Source organism: Schistocerca serialis, chromosome 4, assembly GCF_023864345.2.
Source record: "Schistocerca serialis cubense isolate TAMUIC-IGC-003099 chromosome 4, iqSchSeri2.2, whole genome shotgun sequence".
NCBI classification, from domain to species: Eukaryota; Metazoa; Arthropoda; class Insecta; order Orthoptera; family Acrididae; genus Schistocerca; species Schistocerca serialis.
Genome location: NC_064641.1, coordinates 649269566 through 649288007, shown reverse-complemented (window position 1 = coordinate 649288007; position 18442 = coordinate 649269566). Strand labels below are relative to the sequence as shown.

At 40.1% G+C, this 18442-nt stretch overlaps 1 protein-coding gene across 6 annotated transcripts in view; it reads right to left on the bottom strand.

Annotated features, from left to right (window-relative positions):
• Positions 1 to 18442, bottom strand: part of LOC126475512 (mucin-3A-like) — a 217488-nt gene that overhangs the window by 158643 nt on the left and 40403 nt on the right. For all 6 annotated transcript variants that reach the window (XM_050103432.1, XM_050103433.1, XM_050103430.1 and 3 more), the window contains exons 2-3: positions 15552 to 15629; positions 13830 to 13904 (exon numbers count right to left, since the gene is read on the bottom strand). In XM_050103432.1, the coding sequence (XP_049959389.1) occupies positions 13830 to 13904; positions 15552 to 15629 (153 nt within the window). The remainder of the gene's footprint in view (positions 1 to 13829; positions 13905 to 15551; positions 15630 to 18442) is intronic.

Sequence of the window (18442 nt, the reverse complement as noted above, 5' to 3'; positions counted from 1 at the left end):
TGCGGTCCAAATGACGCCAACGTCCACGTATCGTCTCATGCGCCAGAGTTTACACCTCTATCCATACAAAATTCAAACGCGGCAACCCCTCAGCGCCGCTACCATTGCTGCACGAGAGACATTCGCTAACGATATAGTGCACAGGATTGATGATGGCGATATGCATGTGGGCAGCATTTGGTTTACTGACGAAGCTTATTTTTACCTGGACGGATTCGTCAATAAACAGAACTAGCACATATGGGGAACCGAAAAGCCCCATGTTGCAGTCCCATCGTCCCTGCATCCTCAAAAAGTACTGGTCTGGGCCGCCATTTCTTCCAAAGGAATCATTGGCCCATTTTTCAGATCCAAAACGATTACTGCATCACGCTATATGGACATTCTTCGTGAATTTGTGGTGGTACAAACTGCCTTAGACGACACTGCGAACACCTCATGGTTTGTGCAAGATGGTGTCCAGCCACATCGCACGGCCGACGTCTTTAATTTCCTGAATGAATATTTCGATGATCGTGTGATTGCTTTGGGCTATCCGAAACATACAGGAGGCGGCATGGATTGGCCTCCCTATTCGCCAGACATGAACCCCTGTGACTTCTTTCTGTGGGGACACTTGAAAGACCAGGTGTACTGCCAGAATCCAGAAACAATTGAACAGCTGAAGCAGTACATCTCATCTGCATGTGAAGCCATTCCGCCAGACACGTTGTCAAAGGTTTCAGGTAATTTCATTCAGAGACTACGCCATATTATTGCTACACATGGTGGATATGTGGAAAATATCGTACTATAGAGTTTCCCAGACTGCAGCGCCACCTGTTGTTGAAAATTGTAACTACTGTAATTTCGAAAGTTTGTCTGCCTGAAAATGTACTGTTGTCCCAAGAATATTGCAACAAACGGTGTATTTCTATCACTGCTCGTTTAGTTTTAATTGCCGTTTCAAATATACCGGTCATTTTTGAAACACCCTGTATATTGCCCAACAAAGAAAGTCACAAAGTCTTCAACTAATGAGCATTTCTTACTTGTAAATTTTTAAATTATTAATTCCTCTACAACAACTGTCACACACTAGAAAACTTCCATTTAGTGCACAATTGCAATACTTATTACCAAAAAGTATTAATCACACCATAGATTGCTAAAAAACTTTATAACTAAACACTCCATTTTACACAGCCAAAAATTTATAATAAGCTGAAAGGTAGGAGTGTATTGGTTCATTAACAATACTTATAGTGGAGAAGTGGTACTATTCCATTAAAGAGTCCATGGAGAAAAAAATTTACTATTTTAGCTATGAAAGTATGTATTTATCTGTAGAGTGTCAAAACTACAAGTAGTACTTCATATTGTGACAATATAATTGAGTGCCTTTTATTCCTTTTTTTAAATAAAATATAAATAATGGTCACTCATTAAAACTCTTGACACATCTATTGTATGATAGACCATATGACTTAAAAGCTGGACATTATGAAACAAATAATTCATATTTCTCATCAAAAGCAGCCTATTTTCTTTCAAAAATGTACATTAAAACATTGAGTTCTGTACTAGAGGCACTGATTGAAAGGAACATGTACAATGCTGAAAACAGAGAAATGAAGGTTTCAAAAGAAGAATAAAGAGGTATAATGCATTCCTTTATATTGGGAGGGGTGTAGGGAACAGAAGTTCATCAAAGAATGGTACAAGATGGAGAGCAATGAAAATCTGTTGCAGTTCTGATGCTGAATCCAACCACTGGGGCAATCGTTGCCATTGTAACTCGCCTTGCTTCAACAATGAGGGCATTCACCTGCTGGAGAATACCATCAGTAATGCAGTGTGACATTCTAGATTGTGGATCATCAGGCAATGATGTCTGTCCTTCCTTGAATCACTTGTGCCAAGCCCTGACTCTTGCAATTGACATGCAGTGCTCTTTGTATGCGTGTTCCATTCTTTGATGAATTTCCATTTTCCACACTCCTTCTGCTGAGAGGAAATGCACAACATCCCTTTTATCCTTCTTCTGAAGCTCCCATTGCTCTGTTTTCACCACAACTGTGTGCAGTGGACAGTTGACATGTGCACATGCTCATTCATGTCATCATCTGGGTATGCACTCATTACTTCTAGCAGCAAGGTCAGGACCTCAGCACTCTTCTTCCACAGATAGTGACATTACCGTCCTTTCAGTTGTTTTCATTTTACAGCCTGTGGTTCAATTCTTTTTAAACAACTCTAATATGTGCAAGTAAGTTAGTCAATAAAAGACTCAGTGATATGTTTCTAAATTGGAGTCTCTTGTTCACTGACACACTTAAATGGAAAGTTGGCACTTAGTCATCACCCCTGCAGTTACACTATTATGGTGTTGAGAAACCATTAGTGCACAAAATAATAAAGTGCAATAAATTATGAGGCACACCACACTAGCAGCTGTCTGAAATTGCAGCATCCAAATGTTCAGATAATTTGCAGTTCGTTTGGTTAATGAGACTGTGGTTCATTAACTTCTCTTTTTTAATTGTTGGAATACTGATCTCCAATGTACAAGGTCCAATGGTTCATCTTTTCCTTGAACATCCAATGTATCTTAGCTTGTACAGCTTCTGATACAGTTTAATTTTGTGCATCCATTTAACTTTTTCAAATAATTTCAGTTCATTCATTTTGAGTATGCTTCTTCCCTTGAATTTTCTTATTCATTAATTTGATACTTAATGTCTGTGGATCATTTATTGATCATAATTCAGAAGATATTTAAAATACAGTCCACATGTTTTTCAAATAAATGTTAGAAGTTTAACTTCAACACCCAGGTTCACTTCTATCATTTTGAGAAATGTAATTTTGTAAAAAGTAACAGCAAATTTCAAATCATTTTTGTTGTCATCAACCATTTAACATCCACTGCCGAAATGAGTGCCTTCTCTAGACTTTTTCATGAATCACAATTTTCAGTGATATGTACCCATGTTGCATCTGCATTTTTTTTTTAATACAGGCTATTCACTTTCCATTAGAAAACTCTCTCAGTGTTTTCTTATCTTTTTGAGTCCAGTAAACAGCTTCCTTAGTCCATGTTCCTTCCTTTCACATGACTAAATGAGCCACTTGCTTCCATTCCATTTTCATTAGCACCATAATTACATCTTCCACTCCAGTTTGTTGCTTGAGCTACTCCCATTTTCTACCAGTAATTCCCAATGTCCATTCCATTTCTACACCGTTCACCTTGAACAGCTTTTAATATAAAATTATATGACACTGCCACAAGTGAAAACTGATATTCACTGGTAATAGTAGACTGTTACTCACCGTAAAGATGAAACATTAAGCTGCAGACAGGTCCTAGCTGCTAGAGTTAGCAGTCATGTGTGCATGATATGCAGTTGCTTGTGTGAATGAATGGTGTGTGTTTCTCTCTTTCTGATGAAGGCTGTGGCTGAAAGCTTTCTGTAAATGTCTTTTACTTGTCAACAATGGAAAATCCAGGATGGAACACAACAATATTATGGAAAGGAAAGTTTATATTCACCATATAGCAGAGATGCTGAGTCACATATAGGCACAACAAAAAGACTGTCACACACACACACACACACACACACACACACTCAAGCAAATGCAACTCACACACACACACATGACTGCAGTCTTAGGCTACAGTTGCAGGGTGGCTATAGTTACCTGAGACTGCAGTCGTGTGTGAGCTGTGTTTGCGCAGTGTGTGTGTGTGTGTGTGTGTGTGTGTGTGTGTGTGTGTGTGTGTGTGTCTGCTTGTCATCTATTTTTGACAAAGGCTTTACGAGCCAAAAGCTTTATTTGTGAGAGTCTTTTTGTTGTAAATGATTAATGGAAAATCTCATATAAGATGTGAAACAAATACTAACAAAGAGATAGAGGGGCTGGCCAGTACTTACCTCAGCTCAGTACAGCCGATAGATACACATAAAACAGAACTGAAAATTTACATTCCTAGCTTTCGGAACTTTGTTCCTTCATCAGGGAGGAGAGAGGGGAAAAAAGGGAAGAAGGGAAAGTGGATTCAGTTACTCACAACCCAGGTTATGAAGCAACAGGGAAAGGTAAACAGGGAGGGTAGCAAGGATGGAGGCATGGTTGTCAGAGGGAAGCCAAAGATATTCTACTGTAAGTACTGTGCCAGCTTCAAACCAAAGAGGATGCATACAGAAGTAAAGTATAAAGATAAACACAACTATGTAGGATGAAAAGATGCGTGAATGGCTAAAGAGGAAAGGGAAAGAGGAGAAGACTGAAGAGTGAATGGGAGTGAGGTTGTTTAACGTAGGTTCAGTCCAGGGGGATGGCGGGATGAAAGGATGTGTTGGAGTGCAAGTTCCCATCTCCGCAGTTCAGAGGGACTGGTGTTGGGTGGGAGAAGCCAAATGGCACATACGGTGTAGCAGGTTCCTTGGTCCCTAGAATTACGCTGGAGGGCATGCTCCGCTACTGGGTATTGGGCATCTCCTAGGCGGACAGTTCGTCTGTGTCCGTTCATTCGCTCAGCCAGTTTGGTTGTTGTCATGCCGATGTAAAAGGCTGTGCAGTGCAGGCACGTCAGTTGATAAATGACATGTGTAGTTTCACACGTAGCCCTGCCTTGAATTGTGTATGTTTTACCAGTAGCGGGGCTGGAGTAGGTGGTTGTGGGCGGATGCATGGGGCAGGTTTTGCAGCGGGGTCGGTTACAGGGGTAGGAACCGCTGGGTAGAGAAGGTAGTCTGGGAATATTGTAGGGTTTAACAAGGATGTTACGGAGGTTAGGGGGGCGACGAAAGGCAACTCTGGGTGGTGTGGGGAGAATTTTTCTCCCCACACCACCCAGAGTTGCCTTTCGTCGCCCCCCTAACCTCCGTAACATCCTTGTTAAACCCTACAATATTCCCAGACTACCTTCTCTACCCAGCGGTTCCTACCCCTGTAACCGACCCCGCTGCAAAACCTGCCCCATGCATCCGCCCACAACCACCTACTCCAGCCCCGCTACTGGTAAAACATACACAATTCAAGGCAGGGCTACGTGTGAAACTACACATGTCATTTATCAACTGACGTGCCTGCACTGCACAGCCTTTTACATCGGCATGACAACAACCAAACTGGCTGAGCGAATGAACGGACACAGACGAACTGTCCGCCTAGGAGATGCCCAATACCCAGTAGCGGAGCATGCCCTCCAGCGTAATTCTAGGGACCAAGGAACCTGCTACACCGTATGTGTCATTTGGCTTCTCCCACCCAACACCAGTCCCTCTGAACTGCGGAGATGGGAACTTGCACTCCAACACATCCTTTCATCCCGCCATCCCCCTGGACTGAACCTACGTTAAACAACCTCACTCCCATTCACTCTTCAGTCTTCTCCTCTTTCCCTTTCCTCTTTAGCCATTCACGCATCTTTTCATCCTACATAGTTGTGTTTATCTTTATACTTTACTTCTGTATGCATCCTCTTTGGTTTGAAGCTGGCACAGTACTTACAGTAGAATATCTTTGGCTTCCCTCTGACAACCATGCCTCCATCCTTGCTACCCTCCCTGTTTACCTTTCCCTGTTGCTTCATAACCTGGGTTGTGAGTAACTGAATCCACTTTCCCTTCTTCCCTTTTTTCCCCTCTCTCCTCCCTGATGAAGGAACAAAGTTCCGAAAGCTAGGAATGTAAATTTTCAGTTCTGTTTTATGTGTATCTATCGGCTGTACTGAGCTGAGGTAAGTACTGGCCAGCCCCTCTATCTCTTTGTTAGTCTTTTTGTTGTGCCAATCTCGACTCAGCATCTCTGCTACATGATGAGAGGCAACTTTCCTTTTCATAATTTTGTTTTTTACTTGTGCCTGTCTGAAAATTAATGTGTCATCTTTATGGTAAGTAGCAATCTATCTTTCCTTACACTGTTGATATTCCTACCGGGAGTTTCTATTGTTTGATAATATATTTTCAGTCATAGACACATAGGAAGCTTAGTTTTAAAAACTATGGTATTCTTTATGTACCAAAAGCAATGCAGGACATTTATACTCTTCTATTTATTTATTTTTCTTGTCCATCCTGTACTTGCTTCAACTGCCCTAGAAACAAAAATTCATCAACTGGTTGTATGATTTTGGCCAAATTTTGTACTATTTTTTCTTGATTTCATGACCACACATTATTTTAGACTCAGAATAATAAATTTTCAAGTCTGTTATAAAGCTTGCTCTATTAGGTTCTCCCATTCAGTGCTGCCATTCACCTGCACTGGATTCAAAAACTTCAGTGACATCAACATAAGAATTAACAGAGATTTCCACATTAACACAAATTCATTCTTCTTTTTACCAGTTTAAGGATCTGAAAATTGCATCTAGAGTTGATGAGAATGGTTTTGGCAGTGAAGAAACTCCTTGCCATACCACCATTTCAATTCAAAACTCCACATAATCTTGATGGAGTCTAAGGGAAGCTGTAACACTGATGCAGATATTTTTTTTGTTTACTAAAGGAACTTCAAGTAATGCCATGTTTCTCAAAGTTTGCTAGTACAGACATTTTTTAACTGAGTCAGAAATGTCTTAAAATCTATAAAACTGGTAATTTGTACATACATTACAAATAGAACTTGAAAATTAACATAAAGGATGAGTAACAGGCTGTAATGCATTTCTTATCAGATAAGCCATATACACACTTGTTACTGGTAATGCCCAGGGTGCAAATAATTCACAATTTCAATAAATATTGTACATTATGTATTTGTCATCAGATTGTTCCTATGCTGATAAACTGTTGAAATAGGCAAAAAAGTAACTGCTTGATTTGTACAAGGCATTAGCATACAATACTACTTACACACAGTTAAGTACAAGTTGGCTACACTACTGCATTTACTATAGCCTCTATTTCTATGTGTTCTGGCTTATTCATGCACTACAAATGCCATATTTGACATGTTGTGTTTAAACTTTTTTTTTAACAGAAGCAGCATTTACAAAGGTTATACAAATTAGTATTATAAAGATATACAGGTCACAACTGATATACAATATGGGGATATGTCTTAGTGGCATTTGTCCAATGTGAAATTTACATACAGAGTACACTTCATAGAAGTTATCACACAAGTGAAGTGATTATGAAAAGAGCACAAAGCTTATAGGTCAATCAAAAAATGAATGATGTTTAAATAGTAAGAAAAAAAATGGAAATGAGCATACAGCATTGTGGGCCAGGAGTCCCCCATTCGGGGATGTTCAGCTGCTGAGGGCAAGTACTTATTGCATTCAACGCCACATTGGGCAACTTGCACATTGGAGATGGGGATGAAATGATAATGAGAACAACACAACACCCAGTCCCGCCCCAGCCGGGAATCAAACCCACGCCCCGTGGCTTAGCACTCCGCCGCGCTGACCACTCAGTTAATGGGGGCGGATTAAATAGCAAGAATTAAATAGTGATAGGATGTGTACAAAATGAGCAACAACTTCTTAGAAGGCATTGGATGAATGGAACAAGGGATCCAAATGTAATGAATATTCTTTCCTGTGGATTGATGATTGAAGGCTCTCCACATCACCCACTCAAACGTCATAATGTGGCCATATAGTATATTCTGACATGGCAGGATCTCAATTGGCTAATTCAGTTAGTTCAATGGTTGGAGGAAAGCAATGGCATATCATCTGCAACAAGACCATGTCTTGTAAAGTGTTGCAGTGCTCAAACTATTCTTTGGATTGTGGAAGATTTATGTTTTTACAAAATAAATATTTAATACTTTAAAATGGCTAAGATGGTAAATTATCTGTCTGTGGATAAGAAATATAGAGTGGAAGATTAGGTTGGGACAGTATAAAGAATCACTTCCATCTCTGTCACAGTGCCTCCAGTGTTAACACAGAGAACTCATCCTTGAGATGTAACTAGAAATATCTGTTTTTCCAGTAGTGCCAGTCATGCATGACATGCAGGAGAACTTTGATGAAGTTTGGAATGTAGGAGATGAGGTACTGGCAGAAGTAAAGCTGTGATTGAAGGTTGTGAGCTGTGCTTGGACAGCTCAATTGGTAGAGCACTTGCCCACAAAAGGCAAAGGTCCTAGCTCTCATTCCCAGTCCAGCATACAATTTTAATCTTCCAGGAAATTTTAAATCAGCACACACTCCACTGCAGAGTAAAAATTCATTGTGGAAATTTAGCTAGGTGTCAGATGATTTTCTCCATTAACATAATGGTTGATCATGAAGTTTGTTCATACCAAGTTTAGCAGAAAAAAATGGTTCAAATGGCTCTGAGCACTATGGGACTTAACATCTGTGGTCATCAGTCCCCTAGAACTTAGAACTACTTAAACCTAACTAACCTAAGGACATCACATACATCCATGCCCAAGGCAGGATTCGAACCTGCGACCATAGCAGTCACATGGTTCCGGACTGAGCACCTAGAACCGCACGGCCACCGCGGCCAGCAGTTTATCAGAATATGATACTTGAATATATTTTTTGATTATGAATAACTTTCATGTTTTGGTTTATTTGATCTACACTGAGTAAACCTGCAACTAAAGGTACTGCTGCAACCTGCTTATTACACAAATTCATAGATTAAAACTAGACGATAAATCAGTTGCCTAGTGATACTGAAGAAAAAAGTTATTGTTTTAGCCATTTGTAAATTCCTAAAGATGGTAACAGTTTTTAATCTTGCTTGTTATTGCAGATATACAGAAGGAAATACAAAAATAATTTTACAAACTAATTAACAAATGTTACTCACACTGGATCATAAGCTGCATCTACACTTTGGGAAAAAATGTCTTTAAGCAAAAATGTTACTCACTTTGGATGATAAGCTGCCAGTTGGCTTTGAAATACTGTCTTTAATCAGCATGCCAACATGCACCTGAACCTCAAACACTCATGCAATAATTTATAAAGCAGGCAATAAAAAAATGGTACTTTCAAGTTCCCAAAAGTAATTCTTCACCTTATTTGAATAAATGAAAACAAATCAACTCAAAAAAATATTTACGTATCACCATACTAGTATTTAACTCTCATTCATAGACTAACGAAACATATTTTCATATATTTGCTGTGTTCCACAGACAAAAGCATATTTATTCATCTAGTGTTAAAATGCACATGTAACACCTATTCCTTATTCACTAGTCAAGGGTCAATTTTTGGAGGAGTACTACACATTTTGGATCTGTGGGATAATATTTTCAAAACAGGACTTAATGTGCATAACCTGGTAATGTTACAGAATTTCTTTCTCCAGAATTATACCATCCTACAATTCCTCCTCAAATATTATTGTCTGAACAAGATGACATGATTCCCAAAGGAGTGTGCTATATCCGCAGCAGACAGATGTCAGAGCACACATTGGTGAATTCAGAATCAGAGGAAGCTGCCAAGTGAGAGAGTAACCCAACCCTCTGGTATGGAGAACAAAATGTGACGGATGGACTATGGACAAGACAATAGACCAGAACACAGACAAACAATCTTATGACAATGAGGTGCTACACAAAGCAGTTGCCACAATGATGACACCATAACCAAAAGTAGCAGAGAGACAAATCCAAGACGCCACCAGAGAGAATAACTGGGTGACACACAAGGTAATTATCCAACAGTTCTGACACAACAAAGATCAATCCATAAGTATCAAGTGTGAGCACTTAACTGACTGGCTGTGCAATGTACAGCTGCCTAAATACTGGCAGCGTGGAACGGTACTGCCTTGCACACTAAAGTGGCAAGCGAGTGACAGGCTCAGCATGCAAGTGCAGTGCAGCCACAGTGTCCTCTATCAGCTATCGAGGTCCATCTCCTCCAGTGGACATTCAACCTCTGTGGTACTCAATACCAGATCCCTCCCCACCACCCCCACCCCCTTCACAATAGGCATGAACAGATGGGAGCATCCCAGATGGTTCCATAGGGGTGGAAAGAAGGTATGAGCGATGACCCAAACCCATCAATAGCAGGATAGCAAAGACATGGTGATCGGTGTGCCCCTCATGATGTCGCTAGAAGTGAGGGCACCGGAGGATTCCTTTGATTCCTGCTTAAGCAGAAGGCGGTCCTGGAGCCCTCGGGGGAGTCACTGGCCCTGGGGCCTCATTATCAACAGAAGGTAGAGGGGGGGGGGGGGGGAGGTGGCAATGATGAGTATTCCGTATCAGCTCATAGCCGGAGCTGGTTGTGGTGGTGGCACTCAAGCCCCTTCCACATTTGGACAGATATAACCCAACACCCATGGATCTCTACTGCTGTTGCTGGTGTCCAAGCCACAGGACTTCCATAGGAGTGGGCCCACATAGCCACACCAGGTGCCTAATGCCCAGACAGCTGACAGCACAATCCAGGAGAGGGTGATGTCAGAAGATGAAGCAGCGTCTGTGGTTGCTGCCTGTAGACCAGCTACACAGGGCTATGACCATCAATCGGCATGGTGTGATAGGTGCTCAAAGACAGAGGGAGGGCAGAGGGCAGAGGTGGTGACAGAGGATTCAACAATCTTCTTCATTTGTTGCAAGATGTTCTGCTTGACCATTTGAGGGAGGATGGAATGGAGGGCTGACAATATGTTTTATGCCATTTGCCACACAGAACTCTTTGAAGACAGACAACACGAATGGGGCCATTATCTGAAAACAAAGTGTGAGGTAACTCTTCGATGGCTAAAACCTGGGCCAAGGCAGTGAGGGTGGCATTGGTCACAGTGGTGCCATGCATAACACATATGGGTAATTTGGAGTAGGCATCCATAATAAGCATTGACCCCAAAAACAGGCCCACAAAATTGAGGTGGATGCGGTCCCAGGGATGATGCATATAGGCCAGGGTTGAAATGACAAAGGATGTGCTGTTTGGTGCTGGGCACATACCATGTAACCACAGACCATTCTCTTGATGTCACTACTGATATCCAGCCAATATATGTGTCAGTGAATGAAACCCCTAATGCAGGACATCCTCCAATGTCTCTGGTGGAGCAAGCACAAGACTGCACAGGACTCACTGCAATCTGACGGGAATCACCACCTGACGCGTGCCAGTCCCAGTATCCAAGAGAAGAACATCATTGACAACTGAGAACCTGTGAGAAAGTAGTTTCCAGGGTTTGAGCTCCGTCGCCAGCTGATGGGTGAGGTAGGTCAGCCGGCCACACGTCACATATCAGAGGACCTGTCACAGTGTGGGGTTGCAGTGTGTGATGGCAGGCCATAATGGGGAAACTATTCAATGTATGTTGCCTTGCAGTATCAGTGTGGAAGCAGAGGATCTACTGTTTTCAAAATCAGGGTCCAGTCCAGCGGGTGGACGTGAAAAGGTTTCGGCATTAGAATGTTGCACCATGGGCTTAAACAAGATGGTATAATTGTAGGCGCTAAGGAACAGTGCACTATAAGTGATGATCCATTTACACTGGTATGTTTGACTGTGGCCCAAATAAGGTAACCAATGGCTTGTGATCTGTAATGAGAGAGCTTTGCACCAAAATGGCAGATATTAAATTTTTTAGTGGCAAACACTATCACCTATGCCTCCTGTTCAATCTGTGAGTGGTTGTGTTGTGCAGGGGTCAATGTCTTAGAAGCATAAGCAACTGGCTGTTCAGAGTCATCCTCTTTCCTGTGCATCAGAACCATCCCAATGCCACAGGTAAATGTGTCGGCCTCCACAAGCAACAGACATCTGGGAGAGGAAGGTGTGAGACAAGGAGCAGATTTCAGCAGGTTTTTAATTGCTTCAAAGCATGGTCACAGGCAGAGGTCCAGTCATAGGGCACTGCTTTCTTATGCAAATGACTGAGGGGTTGCGAAAAATGGGCTACTTGGAGCAATAGTTGACTTTCCCCAAAAACACCAGGATTTAAGTTAAGTTCTTCGGGCAGGGAAGAGAACAAATGTTGGCAACATTCTGATCAGTAGGCCTGATTCCCTCTTTAGTGAGCCAGTTCCCCAAATACTGTACTTCTGGTTGAAAAAAATTGACACTTCTCATATAACAATGCAGACCTACATCCTGCAGGCTGGTAAAGAGAGTGCAGAGATTTTGCAAATGCTTCTGATGGGAGGGTTCCATAACAATGAGATCATCCAGATAATTCACACAAGCTTGAATGTGCTACATCAGTTGCCCCAGATACCTTCAGAAAATTGCTGGAGCTGAGGTAATGTCAAATGGGAGTCACTTGTACTTATACAAGGGTTGAAACTTAAATAGTGGCAACTATTTATTCACAGCCGATACAAAAGAGTTACATGTTTGCACCTGTTACTGTCCTTCAAAGTAGTCACCAGCGTTGTGTAGGACCCATTGCCAGCAATGTGGAGGGTGTAGTATACTGTTAGCAGAGCCTGTTCTGTTGATGATACGAATGGAGCGGTCTACTGCCTGTCAAATCTCTGGAACAGTTCTGAAGTGAATGCCATGAAGTGGTTCCTTCATCTTCAGAATCACATCAAAGTCACAAGGTCTTAAGTTGTATTACTGTTTGTTTTTGGAGCATCACCTGCTACCAGCTTTGCGAAAGAAGCAGTGGCACTTTCTGTGCAACCCAACCATCATTTTGCATGACAATGTGCAGGCACATACAGTGCAAGCTGTAGCTGCTCTGTGCAGTCGATGGGATTGGGAAGTACTGTACCATCTACCATACTCCCTGAACTTAAGTCCTTGTAACTTTGATTTGATTGAAAAAAAAGGAGGTATCACTGGATGTGGATACAGAGGGGCATGTGGTTAGCACACCACTCTCATGGCCATTGTCAGTTTTTGTGACTAGTAGTCAGCAGTGTGGCTATTTGGGAAATGTTCTACCTCAAAAATTCTGTAAACATCTGCCACATAATGTTTCCTTCAGCCAAGGAAGGTGGCAGAAGTCACTGGGTGCCTGCTCAGCAGGCGACTATAAGACAAAATTTGATTAGAAGCAATATGTGTGAGTATGTCCCACAAAAAAAAAGAACACCCCCTTTTCATGAAACTCCATCTTCACCTCATCAGGAGATGTCCAGTGTGCCCTGTTGGAAATCAATCCATCACTGATTTTCACTTTATCCACTATCTCCTTGGTTGTGATACACCAATCTTCTTGCACCAGAGGTCTCACTTCTCTTGTGATTCCTAGTTCTTGTTCATCTTCAAATGCAGAAAATACATGATTGCACAATAGCCTGCTTTACCAATGGGCACTGCCGTTTTGTTTTGCCTCCTTTACAGTAATTTTGCATGAGTATATTTCAATGTGTACCAGGACTGCAGACATGTACCAGCGTACAAACAAAAAATTAACAATATGGCTCTAATTTTTTGAGGTGAAGATTAAGGCTTTACATACACCCCTGGTAATGAGCCTGTTAACAGGGTGTTAAACCACTGTGTACAGATGGCTGTATGTGAAGTTGCTGAAGTTTAATGAAGGGGAAAGTTTGAAGCCCATTCCCTTTTAGGTCAAATTTAGCGTTGAGAGACATGACACACAAGCTGGAATACAGCTAAAGAAATGTAGTATCAATTTATATGCATTTCTCTTATCCACTTCCAATATGTATGAAGCTTACTGAAGCTGTTGAGAAAATAGTTTAGAGACATAAGCTCAATGTAATCTATTTGGGCTATGTACAAGCAGTAAGCATTTCATTCCATGCCACACAAAACCGCAAATCCTGCTCTAACCTCTAACTACGCCTCAAGTGTAGATAACTACCATGCTTCCATTACACATAAGACATGCATTTACTGCAAGACATGCAGAACAAATATCCAATTCAAGTACTGTGAAAATAAGTATATTATTTGTTCATACCTGAACATTATAGACAGAATTTGATACCTCAGATGGAAGAGCAAATGTCACTTGAGGCTGTACACGTTGAGTAACCTGAAAAATAATTTTTATAATTCTTTCATTCAATCTACTTTATCAACAGATTTGTAGGAATCTTTTTCCCCTGTAAGTGATTTTGATGTGTTTGGAACAGAAAAAAACATTAAAACCTTTAAATCTAAATGTGTTTAAATAGTGTGTTCCAATACAACTCAAGTATCTCTTGTGTGCTTTTACTTTGAATGATATCCTAGGTTAAGTCTGAGCATATAGAGTTTTGATTGAAAATATAATAGTCCTGCATGGTTACACTGCTCTGCATTCCTATAAGAGCCTATGTATATAAGTCCTTTTTTTAACTCTTGTAATGATCTATAAGAGCTAAGTAAGAAACTCATTACTTATGTGTTTTATTTTGTTATTCTGATAAGTCTAATTCTATGAACACAATGAATATTAATTTAGCAGTATGTAGCATTCCCTTCAACTGCCATGAAAATAGCAACCCACTGCAGTATGGATTTCACAAGCTACAATTTCAAACCCCCTAATGTGTTGTAAACCTGTTCATGCCAGAAATTCTCCTCTGGTTCCTGACATGTTAACTCATTTGTGCCAGATGATTCCTGCATGTTCCTCACTTGTTATGCTGATCAAGGGAGTAACTTTCATTTAGCGTTTGCTGTCACAGTTGTGTAATATTACTCACCTGCCATACATTCTCTTAATGGCTGAGAATATTATCTACTAGGTTAACTTACCAAATACACTGACAGAAAGCAGCACAGAGATGAACACACTTTTCACAAAAAGTTACTTATGTCAGCTCATGGCTTGGTTTTTCTGTGCTGTGTCACAGGAAGAAAGTGAGTGAAATATGAGATTCAAAATAATATATAGAAATTAAAAGACGCTAATAATTCACAAAGAGAGTGACACTGCCATTTCTTCCAAATCTGAAGCAGACAAAATGTCATGGGGACTGAAACTAAAGCAATCAAATATCTTCATCCAACGTTACTGAGTGAATTCTGTTTTCATAACTTCAGTTCATCCCCCTGCTCTGTGTCTAAAAAATTCATCTGAAGACAAACAGTAACAGTCTAAAGGAAAAGACTATTCACTCATGCCCCTCAAATGTAGTGAACTGTTATTTTATAAGGACGTGCAAATGATAAACTATTTTTGTCATTTTTTGATGAGACTTTCAAGAGTGAAATATCCATTTTAACCACATAAAATATTTTCTTCATTTTCTATTTTCAGTAAATAAATTCCTTTTACAAATGTTTTGTTCAGTACTGTAATCACAGAAACATAAAAAAGATTCGGAGAAAAACCATAAGCAATACTGACGAACTTTAAAACAGAGGACATAAGTGGGCATGCAGAACAACTGGGCCTCTGGGGTATGCTGTTTCTTGACCTGAGTTTTAGGCAGGCAAGTGGTCTCTCTCTCTCTCTCTCTCTCTCTCTCTTTCTCTCCTCTCTCAGAGTTACAAAGGTTGAATATTCATCCTAACTGTTATAAAATAATAATCACCTTAATGTCAATACGATAGTGTTATAGCCAAGAAAGGTATCTATCAGTTTTATGGCCCTTAATTCATGTTTTTGTGCAATGCCTCTGATGTACACATGTGTAACTAAAATAGTATTTTCAGCTATGAGTATGCTAATTTAATAATAGTATCCACTTACAGTAGGAATCACTGGTCTGTCAGAAGCACTCACTACTATTGACTCAGGCCCTGTGATGAACGTTTTGGAATCACTGATCTGAAAAAGATTTTTAAAAGTTCACAGCATTATTCCACAATGCCAATTTGGAAACAAAACAATGTGTAAGTCAACATAATATCTGTTAGTCAACTTGTCAGGAATACCATGCACTAAACAGACACACATATGATACCCAATGTAAATATTAACATAATATTGCCTGCCATCAGCAGCACTCTGTGTAATATCAGATCACTTGGGCCAAATAAATAAATAAAACTTCCTAATGTAATGAAAGGCACATGTGCTTGAACAAATGTAAATTTCATTATCGATTTCTTACCGTTGAATCATCATAGATAAGACCTTAGTAATTACAGTTCTCAGTAAAACATACATGTATAAATAAATCATTTTTATGAAACATCAATTACCAAGAAGAAATCTTACAGCTTATTCAAACAACCCAGAAATGATAACTGTTATGACAATAATCAAATCACACAATGATCCTAAATGTTCTCCAACATTATTAATCTATTTATATATGCATCTCTACCTCTCTTAAACAGTACCAGTATCTTCTGCATGATACATCCAATACTCAGTTAACTCTTGCCTCTGTGTCAAAACATTTCCTACCACTGCCACTACTGTAATTACAATGCATACTCTCAAGTGTTGCTGTTACATGGATTATTGTAATCAGTAGTAGCAGTAGTAATGTTAGTATTAGTACTAGCTGTAACTTGTTCATCATCTTGGGTGTGCCATGCTATGTCAGGTAGAAAAGGTCCTAATGTTGACAGTAAAACAATTACAAATGATAAATAATAAGCTATGTATAATCTATATATTGGTTCAATTCATTCACACAATTTTCCTTCATTCTTCTATTCCTCTTATTCTATTAAAACTGTCATTTGTACTGTACTCTGTATGTGATCATTTAATCAAAAATTCTTGAAAGAGAGGTCTAAATTTTTTCAATTAACATTTTACTGAAAGAGTTTACAAAGGTTACAAACTAGTTGCAATGTTCTAAATACCTTTACATTTTCATTATATCATATCACATGTAAATAATTTTGTAATAGTCTCTTCACACCCTAAGTCCATTTTTAACAGTTACAAAATCAATTGCATTTTTTTTTTTGAATATTCACTTTTATTTTATACTGTAATTGTGTACAAATAACTTCCTGAATGGTTAAAGTATTTCAAACCTATCAATAGCCAAATTCTGTCACTTATTGCACCAAGATGATCAACTGCAAAATGAATTCTTCATTCTGCAATGAAGTGCATACTCATATGAAACTTCTTGGCCGATTAAAAACATGTACCAGACTGAGGCTCAAACTTGCACCTTTGACTTTCACAGACAAGTTCTCTACCTACTGAACTAACCAAGCATGACTCAAAACCATCCTCACAGCTTTGCTTCCACTAGTATCCCTTTCAAACATCACAGAAGTTCTCCTGTGGTATGCACAGCACTAGCACTCCTAGACCTACCCCCATGAACCATGGACCTTGCCGTTGGTGGGGAGGCTTGCGTGCCTCAGCGATACAGATGGCCAGGTGCAACCACAATGGAGGGGTATCTGTCGAGAGGCCAGACAAACATGTGGTTCCTGAAGAGGGGCAGCAGCCTTTTCAGTAGTTGCAGGGGCAACAGTCTGGATGATTAACTGATCTGGCCTTGTAACACCAACCAAAACGGTCTTGCTGTGCGGGTACTGCGAAGGCTGAAAGCAAGTGGAAACTACAGATGTAATTTTTCCCGAGGGCATGCAGCTTTACTGTATGGTTAAATGATGATGGCATCCTCTTGGGCAAAATATTCCGGAGGTAAAATAGTCCCCCATTCGGATCTCCGAGCGGGGACTACTCAAGAGGACGTCGTTATCAGGAGAAAGAAAACTGGCGTTCTATGGATCGGAGCGTGGAATGTCAGATCCCTTAATCGGGCAGGTAGGTTAGAAAATTTAAAAAGGGAAATGGATAGGTTAAAGTTAGATATAGTGGGAATTAGTGAAGTTCGGTGGCAGGAGGAACAAGACTTTTGGTCTGGTGAATACAGGGTTATAAACACAAAATCAAATAGGGGTAATGCAGGAGTAGGTTTAACAATGAATAAAAAACAGGAGTGCGGGTAAGCTACTACAAACAGCATAGTGAACGCATTATTGTGGCCAAGATAGACTCGAAGCCCATGCCTACTACAGTAGTACAAGTTTATATGCCAACTAGCTCTGCAGATGATGAAGAAATTGATGAAATGTATGATGAGATAAAAGAAATTATTCAGGTAGTGAAGGGAGACAAAAATTTAATAGTCATGGGTGATTGGAATTCGAGAGTAGGAAAAGGGAGAGAAGGAAACATAGTGGGTGAATATGGATTGGGGGAGAGAAATGAAAGAGGAAGCCACCTGGTAGAATTTTGCACAGAGCATAACTTAATCATAGCTAACACTTGGTTCAAGAATCATAAAAGAAGGTTGTATACATGGAAGAATCCTGGAGATACTAAAAGGTATCAGATAGATTATATAATGGTAAGACAGAGATTTAGGAACCAGGTTTTAAATTGTAAGACATTTCCAGGGGCAGATATGAACTCTGACCACAATCTATTGGTTATGAACTGTAGATTAAAACTGAAGAAACTGCAAAAAGGTGGGAATTTAAGGAAATGGGACCTGGATAAACTGACTAAATCAGAGGTTGTACAGAGTTTCAGGGAGAGCATAAGGGAACAATTGACAGGAGTGGGGGCGAGAAATACAGTAGAAGAAGAATGGGTAGCTCTGAGGGATGAAGTAGTGAAGGCAGCAGAGGATCAAGTAGGTAAAAAGACGAAGG